The sequence below is a fragment of the Hakea prostrata genome, chromosome 1 (genome assembly GCF_041222555.1).
Source record: "Hakea prostrata isolate BN-2017 chromosome 1, UWA_Hpros_2, whole genome shotgun sequence".
NCBI lineage: Eukaryota > Viridiplantae > Streptophyta > Magnoliopsida > Proteales > Proteaceae > Hakea > Hakea prostrata.
The window spans coordinates 66,023,521-66,045,789 of record NC_142600.1 but is presented as its reverse complement, the minus strand read 5'-3'; the positions used below and the strand labels follow the sequence as shown (position 1 = coordinate 66,045,789).

General features: G+C 38.7%; 1 protein-coding gene across 1 annotated transcript in view; it reads right to left on the bottom strand.

The window, feature by feature from the left end:
- Window positions 1-22,269, bottom strand: part of HPT1 (homogentisate phytyltransferase 1) — a 63,839-nt gene that overhangs the window by 23,656 nt on the left and 17,914 nt on the right. Inside the window, exons 7-8 of the mRNA XM_089141879.1 lie at window positions 486-587; window positions 268-363 (exon numbers count right to left, since the gene is read on the bottom strand). Of these exons, the coding sequence (XP_088998005.1) occupies window positions 268-363; window positions 486-587 (198 nt within the window). The remainder of the gene's footprint in view (window positions 1-267; window positions 364-485; window positions 588-22,269) is intronic.

Below are 22,269 nucleotides of genomic sequence, written 5' to 3'. Positions count from 1 at the left end.
GTTACCACCCAACCCCACCCCCACAACCCATCCCCATACCACACAAAAAATAATAAAACAAATAAATTAGAATAAGAATCATGCATAAGAATATTGACAACTCTAGTCAGAGCAGAATCTTGGCCCATCTGGGAAGTATCCTCTACCAGAACAAGAAAAGGGAAGTACCCAGAAATTCAAATTATTTAAAATTCCATGATTAACAGCTTATATTAGTCCCCAGTTGCTAATAGCTTCCTAATATATGGAAAGCATTAAAGCTTTTACCTTGAACAATGCTATAACAAGTGAGAAGAAACTCATGAATGCTGTTGCAAATATCAAAGGCCTTGTAAAGATGGCTGGTCTCCTGAAAACAAAGGTCTGGAAAGATTTTATTGTCTAAAACATTAATGCCCAAAAATATTAGTTTAAAAGGATATATAAGAATACATACAAGGAATATAAAGCTAATGAATCAGGAATGAGAACTAAAATATACATACTTCCATGTGCAGAAAAAATGCAAGTTGAACAATTACAGCACGAACAGCCAGGATGCACATTGCTGCAACAAAAGCAAACCTCTTCCATCTCAATAGTGGAATCTGCAACAAGGTTTCAAAGATCACTAGGTCAGTACCAGAAAAAATGTGGCTGTATTTTTCAGTATGGGAAGGTTGCAACGTTTGATCCATTTTACGTGGCTGCTATATTGACTGATAACTCAGATTCTGAATACTGAATAGGAAGATTTCTTAAAGAATGCCTGCTTCACATGCAGAGTAAGGCTGGAATTGTATTTTCACCGAACTGCGATCAAGAAACATGTACTCATACTTTTGCTCCCAGATTTTTTAGTGCAACTCAATTAAACATGTACTGTAATCACCGTACACGTAGCCAGCACTATTTAATTGGGAAAAGGCATTGAGTTGTTGTTGTGGTTATAACTGTACACATTTTCTGTGCCAAATCTTATGAGTATTTTTATAATGTCCAGGTCTTTTTGGTACCCATATCATATGTATGTTTAACCTCTCATTTTCCACACCCAAACTATAGTTAAGATACAAATCTGATGAAATTTCTGAGCCCAATAAAAATTTGACCTACTCTTAAGCCAGCCAACCACTGACCTCAACCTAATCTAGAATGTGATGAAGTCTACTGGAGAATAAGAGGGAACTTTGATGGTCTAGACAAAACCATCCCCCCCCCCCGGTGGCTTGGTTTCCAGCAGCTCTGTAAATTGTAGATGTAAATCATTTACTTTGACTTGGCTCATGTTTTTGAGAACCTCTGAATCATTTATTCAATATAGTTTAATTTTTTTTCTTCTATTTCAATGATTAATTGGTTTTTCTTGTATGCCCTTAATGTTGTAGATCTAATTTTGGGAGAGGTAACCCAAACATGATGAGATCTCGGAGGAGTGGTTTGCTGTAGACCTGTAAATGGATAGCCGAAATCCGCCTCTGAATTCGCATTCGTTTAAGGGTATCTGTATCCGGAATTTTTCTTACCGGAAAATATTCATATCTGTCCGCTAAGCAACCGGATTCGGATATTGCTTGTCGGATTGGATAATATCCGGATAGAGTAAAGTATTCAACATTTTTTTCTCTGAAAATGGATGACAATCGGATTCGGATACCGGATAATCGGAAATCAGAAATTATCCGGTCAAAGTATTTAACACTTTTCTCTAAAAAGGAGCAAATAATCGGATTTGGAAACCGGTAATCGGTAATCGGAAATTAAAAAATATGACAATCACCAATCATAATCTGATAACGTTTCGGATTCGAATTTAGATGCCTTCTCTAAATTTCTACCGGATTTAGATTCGGATTCAGATATTGGTGAATCCGAGCCAAATCTTATCCCTTTACAGGTCTAGTTTGCCAATATGCATACCTGTCATGCCTAGAATCACTGGTTCGAGTGGAGTGTGAAAATTGGAATTGAGAAAGGCCCATATTTGGAATCCAAGAGCCTTGGCAACTATGGCTACCTTGAACACCTAGCTGGGAACTTTAGTCACCATGGCGGTGCATTGCGTTGATAGCCGCTTCCAACACCTTGGGCAGCATAGGACCATGGTATGAAAAATCGTTGATGTGTCACTACTCGGCAGCATGAAACACAAGGCCACAACAATATATCGCTGAAATAGGGACAATATATCGTGAGTAGTTCATTTTCTCAGTGATATTTTGCCAAAATATCGCCTATTTAGGTGAGTTCAAACCGAACCTTCACCTCATTTGGTGAAGGTTCGGTTTTCCTCTCTAGAGCATCTCCATCCATTTTCTTGATTCTTACTATTTTTCCGTCAACCTTTGACATCTGAGGGTGGTCCTTGCTTGCATGGCGGGAGATCTCACGAGATATCTCGCTAAATTGAGAGGGTGAGACAAGAGAAGAATCAAGATGGGAGAGATGGGAGATCTCACCAAATCTGGTCCAACCACATGCTTTAGGGGGTTTTCAAATCCCCTATCTTGCGCAAGAGAGTCAAATCTCGCCTCTCTCTCATTGCAACTCTCAAAAGTTGTCGGAAAATTAATTTTTGGCTGGAATTTTTTGGGGATTCAACTAAACTTCAACTTCTAAACATCCTTAACACATCTACAACATCAGATTATCATCATTCAACGGCTATTTCAACTAGATCTTCAACAAATGTAAGATTTCCCCCCAAATTTGAATTTTTTCAAATAGAATGTTCTATAATGGGTGTGCGAGTCTAGCATAAATATATGTTGATCTACTAGCTTTGATCTACACTTTCATGAAAACAAATTTAATTTTCTGCTATTAATTTATTTTTTGAATTTTTGTATTTAAAAAATATAATATCTAAAAATTAAATTAAAAAAATATAAAAAAATACTTATGATATGAATTAAACTACATTGAGAGGGCTACAACCCCATGTAGTCATATTTTGATTATCATGCTTGCTGTATTTATTTTTATTTAAATAATTATGAAAATTGATATTTTATTGAAAAATTATCTTCTTTTTTTGCAAATTGCACTGAGCACCCCAAAATGGAGGCCTTAAAGCATTGACACCCCACTTTATGTTTGAAAAACACAAAGACCCAAAATTGGATTTTTATTGGATATATTTGTCCAATTTTATCATTGAAAATAGTTAAATCAGTGTTTATTTTGTTTCAATTCCAAAAATATCCCTATAATAAACAGTATCTGGACTGTTTACAGTGGTAAATTGGACAAATATATCCAATGAAAATCTAATTTTGGGGTCTTTGTGTTTTTTAAACATAAAGTGGGGTGTCAGTGCTTTAAGGCCTCCATTTTGGGGTGTCAGTGCAATTTGTTCTTTTTATTTTTTAAATGATGCTCATATGATGTAGTTTTTTTTTAAATACAAACATGTCTATTTGAGTATTGTATAGATGTTATCTTAGAGCAAAGTATGTGTTTTGTTGTTTTATAAATTTTTTTTACATGTTTTTAATTATTTAAAAATTATTCTAATGATTATTTGGGATAATTGATGTATGTAATGCAGTGTTGTAGACTTGTAGCTTAAATGGCAACTAGTGGGAGTGGCGGACCGGCAAGTGGGACTCAGGACATTGCTTGGCAACATGGGATCCACTGACTTCCGACAAGAAAATATTTTGATGCAAGTATTGCCTCAAGACTTTAAATTCTGGTGGTTCAATCAGATTAAAGCAACATTTGGCTGGTGGCTACAAAGATGTTGCCAAGTGTCTCAAGGTTCCTTACTAAGTGCAAAAAGAAATTGCAACAACTTTAAAGGGAGGGATGGCACAAAAGCAAAGGGAATTTGGGGATATAGTGTTGTGTAGACCGTTTGTTGACGTTGATGAGGAGTCAGACGACGATGAGGAGAGGGGCTATGGGAATTGAGTCACAAGCCGAGTGGAGACAGATAAAGGCTATAATGGAAGCTAGCAGACGGTCCTTACATTTTGAGAATGTGAGGCAATATGAACAAACAAGAGGAGCAAGAGGTTTGGGGTCAGGGGCATCCATGCCACCTAGACATAGTTTTCATGGAAGTGAGAGGACTGAAAGGCGGAGGAAGACTGTACATTATAATGCCACATTTGACCAAGACCCCTCTCTCTTTAGGCATCAAGACACCTATCAAATAGGCATTACATATATGTTTGTTGGAAGTGGATAAGGCATTAGGAGAGAAAGTTAGGTTGGCGATTAGTAAATTCATACTCTACAACAATATTGCAACCAATGTAGCCAAAACACCTTACTATTAGGGGATGATCAATGCAATTGTTAGGGCAAGTGCAGGGGTAAAAGGCCTAATAGTTTAGGAAGTAATGAATAAATATTTACCAAAGGTGAAGCAGGAGGTGGAGGAATACATTGGTTCATTAAAGGAAAGATGAACAACATATGGTGTTACTGTGATGGTTGATGGATGGACTGGTCCTACTAGACAGTACATCATTAATTTCATGCTGAGCTGCAATGGAAAGACATCCTCTTAAGTTAGTGGATGCTTCAGATAAAATCAAAGATGCTGACTACCTTTACAAGATTCTTAGGCAGGTGGTCCTCCAGGTAGGGCCAAGCAATTTTGTCCAAATTGTCACTGATAATAGTGCTAACTTTAAGAAAGCTGGTGAAATGTTAATAAAGAAGAAGAGCAGCAGGATCCACCTCTTTTGGACACCATGTGCAACACACTCGATTGATCTTATGTTGAAGGACTCGGGGAAGAGAAAGCCAATTAATGATGTGGTTGAAAAGGCTAGAAGGGTTAGTAAATTTTATTTATAACCATGGTTATGTGCTGAAGATGATGAGGAACTACTATAAGGGTGATCTAGTCAAACCTGGATTGACTAGATTCACCCCGAACTATGTAGCTCTGAAAAGCCTCCAGAAGAAAGTGGTGGGTCTACAACACATGTTTGCAAGTGAGGAGTGGTTTAATTGATGTGGATCTAGCCATCTTGATGCAGTAGTAGTCCAATAAACCACTGCTGATGATTCCTTTGAAGGCAGCTGAATAGCACAATGGACATTTAAGAGCCTATTGTGTTGATGGATTCGGAGAAGAAGCCCACAATGCCCCACATATATGCTGCCCTCCAGTAAATGAAAGAGTTGGTTAGAGCTGCTGCCTCTAGCTCCTTCAAATCCTAAAAGAGGATCATCGATGATAGATGGGAGATGCACTTGATGTATCCTTTGCACTTGGCTGGTGAGTCACTTTTAAGTCTTTTAAGTTTTTGTTGTATACTTTAATTTACATTGTTAATTTGTTATAAGTTATAACTTATAATTTATAAACAAGTAAACAACCAAATCACTAACCAAATTTTTTTATTTCCACAATACAAGCTTACTACATCAACCAAAGTACCATTACAAGAATGATCTGGAGCTTAATGTAAGGTTAATGAATGTGGTGCAAGACGTGATGGAAAAGCTTGTGCCAAATCCCATAATGCAGGGGACAATTAATGGAGAGGTGAGAACTTATTCAATTGTTTCTTCAACTTCTTGCATTAGTGCATATACAATAATAAAAGTACAATAATTGAACAATTGGTGTACAGATCAGGGAGTTCAAGGATGCCTCAGGGAGTTTTGTAAAGCCTTCTGCGGTTGCAACTAGGCAAAAAAAAAAAAAAAAAAAAAATGATCCTGGTAAATAGTCCACTACTATAAGTCTATAACTCTATAAGTGATAATTGATAAGTCCATAAGACTATAACCTATAAGTTATATAAGCATTAAAATTTACTTTGCCTAATGTATTCTTATATTTGGTTATGCAGCTGATTGGTGGGTGTTATATGGAACTAGTTCATCAAATCTCAAGGACATAGCAATTGAAGTACTCTCACAAACTTGCTCATCCTCTGGTTGCGAGAAGAACAGAGCACCTTCTCACTCATCCATAGTAAAGTATATAATAGATTAGGGAGTAAGAGGCTTGAGGACTTAGTGTATGTGCATTACAACATGAGATTAAGAGTAGGGCACATACAAGATGATATGGATGACAAAAATTGGGACCGATTGAGTTGACTGATATATTCCACGAGCCCCCCAAAAGATGAGGAAGATGATGTTATATATCAGTAGGTTAGGGAGCGAGGTGGCCCAGTGCTGGATGGGCCAAGAGGGCAGCCGGATCCTACCATTGCTGCTACCATGGGCCTAGATGTTGTGGCTGACCACATGTCTTCTGATGAGGGATTGCCATAGTAGGACCAAGTGTACCATTTGTGGAGCCACCTGGTCGACTTGAAACAGCTGTAGTGATGTCTAGTAGCGGGAGTTTAGACGATGCCGATGATACCATCCTTCTAAGTCATCCATCGAATCATGGAGGCAATCAAGTTGGTGGTGTTGTTGGTGATAGTTAGGGTCAACAAAGGGAGTCACCTCCACTAGGTTCGAGTCATCCGACACATGCAAGCCACAGTTCCCCTGTATCCTGGACTTATACTAGGAGTAAGAAGAGCATATCAAACCAAGTACAAACGAATGATGATGCGAGCATGCAAGATATTTAATTGAACATGGGAAGCATGAGCCTAAATCATGGTCACAATGGTTCACAACAATAGAGTTTGGCCAGTTGGCAGCATCGGAGTACCTATATGGGGATCACAACATCGGATCAGATTACACTGGGTATTCTTCTTATGGAGATCATATTATTCCTCAAGACCCTGCACCTGGAGAGTACATATATGGGAGTGAAGGTGGGTTGTTAACTGACTTGTTTAGAAACCCCTATCCATATATTCAACAGCAACACGAATAGCAAGCGCAACAATAGCTCTTTTACCCACCCATGATTGACGGTTACCCCAGAGTGCTTTTCCTTTAGTATTCTGACATGGAGACATATCGGTCCCACATAAACCGATGTGACATACTAAAAGGATGAGATGAGTTGGAAGTCATATGTGGCCACTTGTTCAAAATCGTTGATGCAGAATGCTAAGTGATACTCTTGTTGTCTTGTAGTCTTGTAGTCTTGTACTCTTGTGACTTATAGATTATGATTTATGACTTACTAAGGGCCTATTTGATTACATGAATCTATGAATGCGAGATTTATACCCGTTTGGTTGTAAAAATTCCTGGATTCATGAAATCTAGAGATTCATCTTTTTACACTAAAAATGTGAATCTATAGATTTATGGGTATAGATTTCACCCCCACTTTAAAAGATCTAAACATTTGCGCATCCACAAAAATCATGTCGACTAAACAATTTTTTAGGATGAATCCACAAATTTCATTCCACAAATTCAGGTTAACCAAACAGTTAATTTTATGAATTATGACTCCATAGATTTGAAATCTTTAGATTTTGAAATCTCCTGCTCATGTAACCAAATAGGCCCTATAAGTCTAAAACTTTTTATGGTTGTAAAATTTTGAAGACATTTAAGTTCTTTGATAGTTTGATGTGTAAGTTTATTTGATATTTGATGGTTGATAACTTGAATTACTTGATATCTTTAAATTACATGTTGTCTAATCTTGCATTTCACAACATTTTGGTTTTACACATAAGGTCAACTTAGAAAACATACTTAGGGTTATTTTCTCACAAATCCAAGGCCACCAGTGTGTTCATAGACCTTAAATAGGCTAAATACCAAGTTTCAGCCCAACCAAAGTCCTAAAACTCAACTGAGATGGGCCACCGAGTTTACGCCAGAAAATTGGTATATCTCGACCGAGATCTCACCATCTCGTTTGAGATCTCCACGTGCTTTGCATCAATCAAGTGGCGTTTCACTCGATTCTTAAAAATCTTAATCTCGGAGGTAACCACTATTCTCCAAAGTCATTTTTCACAAAATGAATGCTATAATGGTGTTGGATGGGTATGAATTTAAAGCATGTTGAACACCGTGCGCCAATCTACGATCTCATGGTGTCGGATTTTTTTTTTTTTGCAAAGTAACTTATTCATTGATTTTTGGGCGTCAAAAATTGTATTTTCTTATACTAAAAATGCATCAAATATACACGATATGTCTTGTACGGAGATGGAATAAACATATGTCGAACTCCATGGCCCGATCTACGGTTCATTGAGTCAAATCCACATGATAAATAAATTATTTATTTTTTTAAAATTATTAAAATATTTATAAAAATATAAATAATTATGAAAAATAGGAAAAAAATTGTTGTGAAATTTATAGAAAACTATGGAATAGCTATGTATGTGTTTCTAAAATGTTGCCTATATAGTTTCATCGAAGGTTTTTGTATGTGCAACCTATTTCCATGCCAAAAAAAGTTAAAAATTTATTTTATAAATAAAAAAAGGGCAAGGGAAAAATTGCTAGCTAGATACATGATTGTTTGGGTAATTTTCATCTGGACCCCCTGAGGTTTGGTCTATGTCATTTTTAGTCCAAAAAAATTGAGACTTTGGATCGCCCTCCCCTGAACTATAAAAAAAGTCAATTGAAGGACAAATTATCACTTCTATGACGAATTTGCCCTTTTTTTAATTTAATTTTTTTTATTTTTACATTTTAAGGGGTTAAAGTTTATTAATTTACAAAATCAGACCCTCTTTCATTACCCGATTTGAGTGTAATCTCCAACTAGGGTTTGCATCCCTTTTAGAAAAACAAATTGAGATTTATATACAAGTATCAGGTGAAGATGCACAATTTAGCCTTTCTTAGCGTTACAACTCGCTAGTTAAGGCGAAAAACTGAAGCAACGATGCAGAGAGAACCATAGAGAAAGATAGTTGGACATGGTTGAAGCTGCACAGCTTATCGGTGCAAGGAGGAGAGCAAGGAAAGATAGCGACCCAAGAAGCGAATCACTTCCAATTGCATTGCAAGTTCTAGTTTTTTCATCTGGGTTTTCTGGTTTGGGCATTAAATGTGGCTTTCGTCGAAACCCATCTCGAGCCCAAGTTGTGCAGACAAGTTTCCGCCTCCATTAACAAGGTTTCTGAGAAGCAATGTTGGGAGTAGAAGCAGGGGAAGGTCTCCTTCAAGCCTTATGTTTGTGCGAAAGAAGAATGCTTCAGCAGGAGTTGAAACCCAGGAACCCTCTTCTCCTAAGGTCACTTGTATTGGGCAAGTTCGAGTTCAAAGATCCAAGCAAGCTGAGGTTAAGCCCAGTCGTAGCAGAACCACCGCCCCTAAACGGCGATTCCGGTGGATCCATTAGGGTTTGCATCCCTTTCTCCAAGAACTTACAATTACGTTTAATCGTAGAAGCAGATATTCTCTAGAGTGATGGATAATCCTCTGTTTAATCACTATTCTTAGGATAGAAACCTGCGTCTCAGATTCTGTAGGCTTAAAGCTAACAAATTAGATTGTAAATGAGGGTCTTGGGTCTTTAATGAAATTTCAAATAGGTGGAAGAACTGAAGAGCATTTAGGTTTGAATGAATACCTGAAATAGAGGACTTGTGAAGAGCAAACAACATCAGCAGCAGTAGAAATCGTAAGTACCTTAATTCCATCTTTTGGGCTCTCTTCTCTCTCTGACCCCAAAACACAAAAACCTCTTGCTCACGAGTTGGAGATTACGTTTCACCCATTAATTTTCATTTCCTAAGATTTGGGAATTTGATAATGAAGGAGGATCTGATTTTGTAAATTAATAAACTTTAATCCTTTAAATTGTAAAAATAAAAAAAATTAAATAAAAAAAAAGGGCAAATTCGTCATAGAAGTGATAATTTGTCCTTAAATTGACTTTTTCTATATTGTACAGGGGAGATAGATGCAAAAGTCTCAATTTTTTTGGACTAAAAATGACATAGAGCAAACCTCAAGGGGTCCAGATGAAAATTACCCTTGTTTCTTTGTTTAGAAAAAAATTATTTTGGAATTGTTCAGTTACTTGTGCAATCATTTTGGATGCAATAGTTATTATGTCTGCTGGTGGGAACTCTCAATTTTTACCTTTTTTGTGGATTCTTGGCTGAATTTTCACTTGGGACAACTCTTAGCACATCTACAACAAGGAAGATCAATCACGGCACTTGTCTTATGAATTTATGAATTATTTTGACTTGATGGCATAGAAGAACTAATGGTCGCATAATTATTTTATTCTTGAAAGTTGAGATTCAGGTGGCATCAGCAAGTTGATGGCATTTCACATCACCTAAGTGTTGAAGGATTTGATGGCCACCGTTATATACCTTAAAGGTCTATATTACATGTTGTATAACATTGCATTCCCTAATCCTACACATTATCGGTTTCACACTATGGGTAGACTTAGAGAATCAGACGGAGGAGTTGTTTCGGACAAATCACTGATGAGGCCACCAACGTGGGGACCAATAGGCCTTTGAACATATGGTTGATTCAAATTTTCAACCCAATGAGGACCGTAAACCCCATTGATGATGGGCGCACCAACTAGAGGAGAGATTTGAGGTGGACATATGGCCGAGATCTCACCGAGATGGTCGAGATCACTCGAGAGCGAGAAGAGTGCACGGTGCATAGCCACAACAACTGGTCCCGGTAATAGGAGGGTTGGTTAACCCCACGTGGCATTTATGGCATGTTTAGTGGCCATCTGATGGCGAGGATCACCCAGAACAAAACACAACACCATGTGATTATCCACGCCGTCAGGACCTAACCTAGAACAGGATATTGCTGTTTTGAAGAAGGGGGCCAAGCAGCCCAAGATAACAGATGCATGGAAGAGTGTGAGTAAAAAGGTTAAATGTGCACATCACCAAAGTCAGAGGCTGTCGGCCCATCCAACAAACACAGCTCAGGGTCCATACTACAAGCATACGGAGATAGAGACAAGCGGAGGTGATGACCACCTACAACAACAACAACAACAATAAGGCCTTGTCCTTTAGCTAAATATGGTTGATTCAAATTTTAATGAGGATGTTGACCCCTCGAATGATGAGGGCGACAACTAGAGCTCGAGATTTGAGGTGGCCGATGGCAGAAAGCAAGGCCTACGCTATACATATCCTTGCTCACCTCTTCGCCACAAAAGGTCATCTTAGGGTCTACCCGGAGCATTTGGAGTTCCTTCAATATGGATTATATCACTTCTGGCACGTTTAGTAGATCACAAAGTCGAGGATCACTCCGTGAACGTGGTCGTGCACACCCCAAACGACTTTCTGTGATTATCCACCTTATGGGAGCAACTCCAGGATATTGCTGTTTTGAAGCGGGGCCAAGCAGCCCAAGGGTAACAGGAGGAGGGGGTAAAATGGTTAAAAGTGCAATCCCAAAGTAGATGCTCCGGTTCCATCCAACAAAAAATCTAGCCAAACCTTTTTTCATGGATTCGACCTTATATGATACTATAGCAAAGGTGATGACCACCTATCTTACACAAAAGAAGGAGGAGCTGCAGCAATAATATAGGGTATGAGAACATTGTGAGATACTTATGGATGCACCATTATGTCTTATGGATGGACCGGTTCAACGAGAAAGTCCAGCATCAACTTCACGATGTATTCTGATAGCAGGGCAGTCTTCTTGAGATCTATGGATGCTACTAGTCATGTGAAAGACCAAAGATATATCATTGGTCTCCTACAGGATGTGGTGGATGAGGTGGGTAAGAAGAATGTTGTCCAAATTGTCACAGACAATGGCTTCCAACTTTAAGAAGGCAGGTGAGGTGTTTATGAGTTAACCCGAGTATCATCTTTTTGGACACCCTGTATAGCCCATTTTATTGACCTCAGGTTGAAGGACATTGGAAAGATAACATTGTTCAGAGTGTAGTGGAGAGGGCTAAACAAGTAATAAATTTCATTTACAATCATAACACCACTCTGGACATGATAATGCAATCATGTATAGGTGAGTTGGTGAGACCCGGTCTGATGAGATCCACGATGAATTTCGTCGTCCTCAGTAGCTTATAGGAGAAGAAGTTGTGCCTAAGATCCATAATTGCATCCCCAGAGTGGTTTGATTGGGTTGGATCTAGGTTAGATAAGTCAACTCGATACAATTATTTCATCTTACAAATTATTACATTATCTATTAAGTACTAATTAGTGTGTTTCTCATAATTCACGACCTCGACTAGGCGCGAGGCACAGGCCACCATTTCATTTAATGATTTATGGAGATCTGTTGGAATTGTGTTGCAAAACTTGGAACCCATCATAAAGGTCTTGCCTATAGTGGACTCCTCCTTGAGGGAGCCCATTATGCCCCATCTATGTGCAGCCATTAAGTGTATGAAGGTTGCCATACACAGAGCAAACCCCAAAAGGCAGCTAGGGTTACCTGAGGATTGTTGATAAACGATGGACCGATCATCTTCTGCATCCATTGCATCAAGCAAGTAATTATCATGGATGGTTGCCTTGTATGTATTCATAATTCATTCAATCCTAACTCTAACTATGACTTTGTGAATTGTGCAACCTACTATCTCAACCCCAAATTTTAGTATGGCAAACATTTGGGGTTGGACTCAAACCTGCTGAATGCCATGATGTAAGTGATTACAAAGTTGGAGCTGGACCTAATGCTCCAATCATTTTGCAACAAAGAAGTGAGATAGCAGGGATTTCAAACTTAAGACTTGCATTGATTTATGAAAGAATTTAGCTAACCATCATTACAAATGATTGTATATAAAGCTGTTTACATACACATTTGGGTCCTTCAATTCAAATGTTGGTATTAAGTATAAACTATTAACTTAATGTTTTTGTCATAATGCAACTGAGTGGTGGGTTCTTTATGGCAAGAGTGCAGCGAACCTCGGGAAACTGACGATCAGTATCCTCTCCCAGACTTGCTCAGCCTCTAGGTGTGAGAGGTCTAGAGTACATTTAGCATGATCCATTTTAAGAGGAGAAACAGGTTAGGCAAGTAACGCCTCAATGATCTAATGTTTTGCCACAACAACATAAGGATGAAGATACAACATACCAAGGAATAGGCTGGGGGTAGGGTGCAAGACATCAACCTCGATAACATCTTCAAGGTGGATGCAGAGGATCTGAATCCCCTCACTCAGTTGTTGATGGATAGGGGTGAGCCAATGTTGGATCAGCCTGAAGCAAGCTCTAACCCAGAGCTTTATCAAGCTATAGTGGTTCGTGTGGATGATTTCATGGCATCATGAAATGGGCAAGCATATACATATGAGGAAGCTGATATAGTGGATGAGGATTGGATGACGGCACCCAGCACACGTGATGACGATCCATATGACACACTTGATCCCAGTCTGACTCAAAAGGCATTCTGATGATGATGATGATAATGGTGGTCGTGATGAGGATCATGAGACTGGAGGTGATGGGGATGATGATGATGGTTATAGTGGTGGAGGACTTTAGGAGGGTTTACCTATTCCATTACTAGAGGTACAAATGTCCCCCCAGTGATACACTTGGAAGTCTTAGTTCACATATGCCACCCAGGATCAAGATCATGGTGGTGAGGGGCATCGTGATCGTACTACAACCTACAGCCAAAAGGGAAGGGCCAAGGGAAGCTGCACAGGCATGGTTATCATGATGGCACTTGATCATACGGATCTTTTGTAAATTCTAAAGATCCGGTGGCCAGCTTAGCAGGAGCGATGGGATCCATGAGCTTGGATGAGTCCATAAGCTCTATCTACTTATGGAGGTTTTGATCCTTATGGTGTCCCCCCACTCATCGACGTGATGGTATGGGCATGTCTTCTTGCAGTTCATACTATGGGTACAGTGATGGATATTATGAGTGTAGTCTCTCAGGGCCAGACTCATTTGCAGAGTCTATATTCAGATGGCAACTAGTTCCATCATATACACAGGCACCAACAGTACCACCACAACCACAAAAGCAGATTCCTTAGTGCTACTCCTATTCTTAGTTCCCTCGAACTGGAACACTCGAGGCATTGGATGACGACCACTACAGAGCTGCAATTTAAGACTATATGAATGGACATCAACAGGGACTGACATGCTAGCATATGTACATTGGTTGGGGGAGAGGATGATATATGCTAAGATGGACCATCAGGAGAAGATGGATCCACCTAAGCACAGTACTTGGTATTAAAATGATGGGATGATTAATATGTACTTGCCTACACTTGTATACTTGTACCTGTACACTTGACTAGTTGTATAATGAATTTTAGTTGTTCTCTTCTTTCTTTATATTTAACGAAGATATCTGTGTTCTCTTGCATCATTTGCACAATTCATGTTCCCGACTTCCAGTTTAACTCACAAACAGCCGGGCATATGTAGATTAAAAACACAACTTAGGTTAGGTTTTAAGCCAAAATAACACTCCCAGTGTGTTTATTGGCCTCAAAATTAAGCTAAGCACCAAGAAATAGCCCAAAAGTATATCAAATACCCCCCGAAACTAGGGGACGAAACATCCACCGAAACATTCCCAAATTTTCCCAAAATGTTGGCAAAATTTCAGGGTTTCGATGGTATTGTCAAAATTTCGCACCATGCCTAGGACCCATAACAAGTATGGTAGGCACCAATGAGAGACAAAATACAGAAGAAATTAAAAAACCAAAGAAGACTAGAGTTCTAGTAGGGGAAGAGGGAGGAGAACACTCATAAGAAAAACATAAGAGGAGAGAGAGAAGGTGGAGCTGCAAGTGTACAAAACTCAAGCTTTAATTCACTTTTTATTTCATCCTCAGTAAGCTGATTACAAGTGTTTAAATAATAAATACATACTTCAGTAGGAAAACAACTATAGTAAGACTCTTGGAAATTTAAAACTAAAAAACTAATCCTACTACAACCCTTAGCAATTTAAACTAACTAATGTTGATCCTAAATGTCCTACCCAAATTAAAATATGATTACATGATTATCCCAATAAATAAATAATAAAATTCTATGTTATCTTTAAGACTCCAACACAAACCAGCATCTCCTATTTTATCTCCTTGCAAGCTGGACTTGGAGCCCACCAAATAGGAAGAATAATCTTCCAGGTTACTGTAGCATGAACAGCAACCATTTGTGCTGCATCAATTTGTCCCTTTATTAAAAACATAATAAAAAATAAAAATCACTCTCAAGTTTCATTTGAAAAAAAATCCACCTCACTTGATTGGCACCACAAATATAGGATTTGATGGGCTGCTGCAGCATTGTTCAGTCACAATCACTGAGGAAAGAAATTAAAGGAATAAATTAGGAAGGATATCACAAATAGAATGATCTCAGGGAGAGGCAAGAAGGTGAAGATTCCACAAGAGAGAGTGAGAGAGAGAGAGAGAGAGATAGGAGATTTACCAAGGTTAGGGCTTAGATACCAATTAATAGGAAACAGAATAGAGAACACTCACAAGAAAAAGAGAAGAGAAGAGAAGAGAGAGAAAGGGGGGTTGCAAAGGTACAAAGCTCAAGCTTTAATCCATATTTTCTATTCCATCCTCAATAAGCTGACTACAAGTGTTGAAATAATAAAAGAGACATACTTTAATAAAAGAACAACTATAGTAAGACTCATGGTAATTTAAGGCAAACTAAAACTGATCCCAAATATCCTATCCAAATTGTTGAGAAACTAGATTTTGGTAGAATGGCTTAATTGATCAATGTGATTCAAGCCCTTTATTTATAATAAAGTGGAAAGAACACTATTACATAAATATCCTTATAGGAAATAGAAATTTATATGAACAAAAACTCTAATAGAGAACTCCTAGTAGAACTCAACCAACACTCCCCCTCAAGTTGAGACACAAATATTAGTCATGCCCAACTTGCCTATAATAGGAAGGAAATCTCCTTCCTTCAAACCCTTAGTAAAAACATCTACCACTTGGTCTCCAGACCTCACAAAAAGGCATGCAAATGAGCCCTTATTCCAGCTTTCCTTTGACAAAAAAACCTGTCAATTTCAATATGCTTAGTTCGATCATGTTGCACTGGATTATTAATAATACTAATAGCAGTCTTATTGTCACAATATAGCATCATAAGGTTTGGAACTTGGACTCCAATATCTTCTAGCAAGCCTTTCAACCATAGTAGTTCACAAACTCCATGAACCATAGCTCTATATTCAGCTTTGGTACTGGATAAAGCTACCACATTCTATTTCTTACTTCTCCAAGAAACTAAATTCCTCCAACAAAGGTATAGTAACCTGAAATTGACTTCCTGTCAAGAGCATGGAAAAAAATTCGATCAAAATGGTCAAAATTTCAACCGAAATGCTTGCAAAATTTCAATTTGAAACGAAATACAGGTACAAGCACGAAATGTGTCTTGTATCGTATATATCGGTTGATACGAGTCGAAATTTTGGCCCGATACCATATTGGGCTGAAATGATACTTGCGCAAGTTATAAAATGTAGTTTTTTTAGTCATTTTTGACCTACCAAGCCATTTCGACTGTTTTGACCCATATAGCCAGCGAGATTTCAAGCCCTTTTTGAGTTTTTTTTTTTTTTTTTTTTTTTTTCTTTTTTTTTTTTTTTTTTTTTTTTTTTTTTTTTTTTTTTTTATTTCTCTTGCTTTCATCCCTCTTTTCACCTAATTTCTACAACTCCATTTCCTTCAAACACTAGATTTGCTCCTCCATTTGTGCATTTTCTCAAATCTTGCAAGGTGAGTAACCAACTTCCTCATTTTTATTTTTATTTTAATTTCATTTGTGTCTTAAACCATCTTAGATTGCTTCCAAATTTATGTATGTTTACTTTAGAGTGTTGATCTATGAATTTGTAGTGTCAAAATTAAATTTTGATTCTTCCTACAATTTTTTTATTTTTCTGTTATTAAAAATTATTTAGTAAATTATGTGTATTGCTAAAAATGTATATTTATAGTACATGTATGAGCTTCAAATTAATGTATGTGAGGGTTGAGACACCATATTGCTGTGATGGTGTTGAATTAATTTTTTTCTGTTAACTATGTATTTTACTATATTTAATATATATTTAAATAATTAAAAAAATATTTAAATATTAAAAAAAACTAATTAATTTTTGCTTTAAATTTAAAAATAGTAGAGTATTAGTGGAAGCATGTATGCAATTTTTGGAGCATGTATGCAATCCTCAGGATCTGGAAGGTCATCTAAGCATGCATCCTCAAACTCATCCCTTTGTGTTCTCTTCTCTTTCTTCTTTTGCTTTCCACCACTAATATATGAGGCCATTGCCCTCTTGACCTCTACGGGCACCTTTGGGCACCCTACTACATCCATGTTTCCACTAGCTAGATGCACCTTCAATTTAGTGGCCCCACCTCCTCCTATTTGTTTCTTACAATAATTACACTCGCTCTTCCTTCTATCAGCTGTCAGTGGCTTCCCGTGTTGCCAAGCTATGTCTGACATCTTTGAAACTTGAAAGAGAGTGCCTGATACAAGAAATACACACTAAGTATCTTGAAAAACTCTACAATATGCTCCAAACAGAGAAAGTTGAAGCACTTATGGGGGAGTGTGAAGGAAAAAGTGGGGATGGCTTTCTCCAAATGGGCTTATTACCATAGTATTCTAGCACATACAGCCCATGGGCCCTACTATAGAGATATGATTGAGGAGATAGGCAGGGCTGGGAATGGTGTACAGGGCCCCACTCCATATAAGATATATAATGTCTATTTGCCTAAGCATAAAGAGGACATAAATGAGTATATTAAGGGATTAAAGCCCACGTGGGCTCATTATGGAGTGACTGTGATGGCTAATGGTTGGACTGGTCCCACTAGACAATCCATCAATTTCATGTTGAATTGTGATGGGAGGATAGTGTTCCTCAAGTCAGTAGATGCATCCGGTGAGAAGAAGGATGCAAAATACATTTACAAATTATTGAAGCAAGTGGTGAAGGAGGTTGGAGTGGAAAATGTTATTCAAATTGTGACAAATAATGGCTCCAACTACAAGAAAGCTAGGTTGAAGATGCAAGAGAACTTCAGGTATCTAAACATATAGTATTAATTTTCATTTGTAAATAACTAAATACATATATTTGCATTACATGTACACTTTATAACTTTGTATTGATGCCTTGATGGATGGACAGATATAAGGTCTTTTGGACTCCATGTGCTGCTCACTACATTGACTTAATGTTGAAGGACATTGGAAAGGTCATGCTTGTGAAGATGACCGTGGAGCAAGCCCGACAAGTTAGCACCTTCATCTATAACCACACTTATACATTAAGGATGATGAGGGACAAGTGTCAGGGTGAGTTAGTGAGGCCAGGCATAACCAGATTTGCTACTAATTGGATAGCACTGCAGAGCTTTGAGCCTTAGGAGCATGTTTGCATCAGAGGAGTGGTTTAACTGGGAGGGCTCTTCATCAATGGGAGGAAGGAGAGCACAGTTGACCATACTCGATGAGACTTTTTGGCACAATGGGAGAATAGTGGTGAAGATGCTTGAGCCTGTGGTGCATGTGTTGAGGATGGTAGATCAGCAAAGAAAACCTACTCTACCACGCATATTTGCTGCAATAGAGAAGATGATGCAGCAAGTTGCTCAGGTCCACCCACACGGCACAAGAAAGTCCTCCAATTCATCAAACTTAGATGGCAGTCTATGTTGCAGCATCCACTGCATAAGGCTAGTGAGTTGTTAAGTCTAGTATTTAATTTTCATTATGTTATCACACTATTAAGCATTAACTATTCCCTTTTATGACATACTTTTTCTTACACAACATACTATTTAAAACCTAAGTACCATTACAAGGACAATCTTAGGATGAGGCAAGATTTGATGGATGCCGTCCAGACTATAGTGGAGAAGTTTAAACCGGATTCATCTAAACAAGCAATCATCCTTATGGAGGTGAGATAGTGATTTGAATCATTTGATATTCACAATTCATAGTTTTATACTAAGTCATTAACCTAGTAACTAGTTATTATTTTTTCTCTTTATATATTAGATAAAGGCATTTAAGGATGCCACTGGGAGCTTCGGTCGTGTTGTGGCCATATCAGGACAGGAATCCGCCCCTGCGGGTAAGTTCATTCATTTATTTCATTATATAATGTATATTTAATTATTATATTCTATCTTTAATTTAGTTATTTAAGTATTAAAATGACTTGGAGTCTATGCTTGTTGCAGCTGAGTGGTGGTTGCAATTTGGACGTGACTCACACCACTTAAGTGTGATTGCAAGCAAAGTGCTCTCCCACACATTTTCTGCCACTAGTTGTGAGCGAAACTGGAGCACCTTCAGCCTCATTCACTCGAAGAGGCACAATCGATTGAGTGTGAAGCATCTAGAGGACCTTGTCTACATACACTATAATATGAGACTGAGAGAGGATCATATTAAACAGGGGATGGACAGAGAGAGTACCAATATCAAGTTGGCCAACATATTTAAGATGGATGATGATGATAACCCAGTAGTTGACTGGATCACGGACAGCGGAGAGCCATTGCTGAGTTGAGGAGGGAGGTCGTCCTAGTAAACAGATTGCAGAGGAGACGGGGGCTGATGTGGAGGACTTCATGGCCCAGGAGGGGAGGGCACATGCAGAGCCCGCCTGTCCCTTCGTGCCACACCCCTAGTGCATCCACCCAAAGTAAGGATTTGATTGTCTAGTCCAACACTGAGGATGAGGTGACTCAGGCCTCCGGCGATGACGACGATGGTGGTGATGATGACAATGGCGATGATGATGACGATGGCGGTGATGATGGAGGGGATGAGGAGGGTGTTGGACCTCGTGATCAAGATTCAGCTGATCCTAGGGACATACCACCACCACCACCACCACGTGAGAGTCAAGGGTGGGGAGGACAACCACCGAGATTCACAAGCAAGAGTGAGTTCACCCACGAGACTCAGGATTTAGACCATACTGGAACTGCATCTCGAGGCCAAAATGTTTCCTCTACATATTCGAGGAAGGGGAAGGGGAGACAGCACGGTTGTAGCACAACGGACACACCATCATATAGGTCCTACCATCCACCCAACACCGAGAGCTTGATGGGATCTATGAGATCGATGAACATTGATGATGCTAGAGACTCCTCCACCTCCAGAGGATCCGGATGGCATAGGCCTGCAAAGTCCTCATATGATACTGCTATCGAGAGTATTGGTTCTACCGAGTTGACTTATGGTTATGGACCATCTAGTGTCACTATCCCTCCTAGCTATCAGATTTAGAGTCAGGCCAGTCAGCTACTAGTGGAGCCTTATGGTTATGGAGCAGCCTATGGAGCTTGTGGTGTCCCTCCCACTGTCACCTATTAGAGTCGGCCACTAGGACCTTATAAATATAGACCTTATCCTTCTCCTAACAGCCAAGGTGCTCTTTCATTTGTTGAGCAGATCTTCCACACTATTCCACAGCCACAAGGCCCACCACCACGAGTTCCTTGTTTGGAGATTCACAACTTCCCACCGTCAGGAAATCTTATGCATGTGGATGAGGCCACGTACAGAGATGCAGTTGTTGACTACTTCCAAAACTATATGGGGCAAACATCATGGGAGTTGTATTGTCATTTGTATGGGGTGCAGACGGAAGAGGGAGACATTGAATAGAATAGACTTGTAAGTTGTAACATTCTCGCTTCCTCTTATGTACTATATACTTGGAAAGTTGGATGTTACATTTTTAGTGGTTTTTTTAGTAAACTAGTAGTTCTATAGTGTTTATTATGCTTAAAATAGGTAGTATGCAAGAATCCAAATCAATTTTAGTGCATATGAGGCCCTAAATTGAGGTTCCAAGAGTCGGATAAAAATGTCTAGTTTTAGTCAAAATTTTGACCGAAACCTGGAAATTTCGACCTTTTGCAAGGTCAAAATTTCCATTTCGACCGAAATTTCTTCCTTGGTTAGGAGATCCAACCCAGTCTAAATCAATGTATGCTTATACTCTTAGATTATCAGTGGGTGACAAAAGTATTCCTTTTCCAGGAGTTCCCTTCAAATACTGCAGTATCCTGGTAACAGCCTTTATATGAGCTAAATATGGATTATGCGCTTCCCTACCAGCCTTTGATATCTTCCTTTGTCCACTGGTTCTCTCTTTTTTTTCTTTAAGTTTAGCTCCAACTTCAATAGGGGTATCAACTGCTTTACACCCCAACATTCCCACTTATGATAATAAATCTAGGACATACTTTCTTTGGGATAGGAATATACCCTTCTTTAATCGAGCCACCTCAATCCCTAAGAAGTACTGTAACTTCCTTAGATCTTTAATCTCAAACTCTCTACCAAAAAAAATCCTTCAACCTTTGAATTTCTTTAGCATCATTCCCTGTGATGATAATATCGTCCACATAAACAATAAGAAATGTAATGTTAGTATCTGACTTCTTGACAAATAGTGTATGATTAGCATTGCTTTGCTTGTACCCAATAGAAGTCATTGCCTTCAAGAGGCATCCAAACCAACATCTAGGAGACTGTTTTAACCCATAAATTGACCTCTTCAACCAAAAAACTTTCCCTGTAGTATTGCCATCGGAGAAACCGTGTGGGATTTCCATATAGACTTCTTCCTCTAACTCCCCATGTAAGAAAGCATTCTTTACATCTAGTTGGTGCAAGTTCCATTCTTTGTTCACAACTACAGGTAACAGAACTCTAACAGTGTTCAGTTTCACAACATGGGCAAAAGTCGCCTAAGAATCAATCCCGTAGCTCTGGGTAAACCCCCTTTGCAACTATTCTAGCCTTCAACCTGTTGACTAATCCATCCATATTTTGTTTAACTACAAACACCCATTTGCAGCCCATGGGTTTTTTTCCTGGAGGAAGTGTAACCAGCTCCCAAGTATCATTTTTCTTCATTGCATGCATTTCCTCTACCATAGCTGCCTTTCATCTCTTATTAGTATATGCTTCCTGCTAGCTTTTAGGAACAAATATAGACGATAAAGATGATATAAAAACACGGTAAGAGTGAGACAAAGAGTCATAAGAAACATATTTAGCTATGGGATGTTGAGTACAAGATCTGACTCCTTTTCTAACAGCAATAAGAAGATCAGAAGAAGATACATCAACGGGAACAGTAGAATCTGAATCTGGAGCAGGAGACTGAAGTGGTAATTTCTCTACCTGCTTTGGCCGGTTATAATTCTTCCTTTGATAAGCCTGCACCTCCTTATTCTGGTCAATCTTGTTTTGAGAGACCTCAATAGTGTGCCTCACAAGGGTGGTCTCCCCTTATTAGGTTCTTCACATGGTTCAGAAAACGAGAGGGAGAATTAGAGTGTTCAGGCATACGGCCGAAGTCTCCCCACTAGTCAGGAAACACTTTTTGAACTCCTAA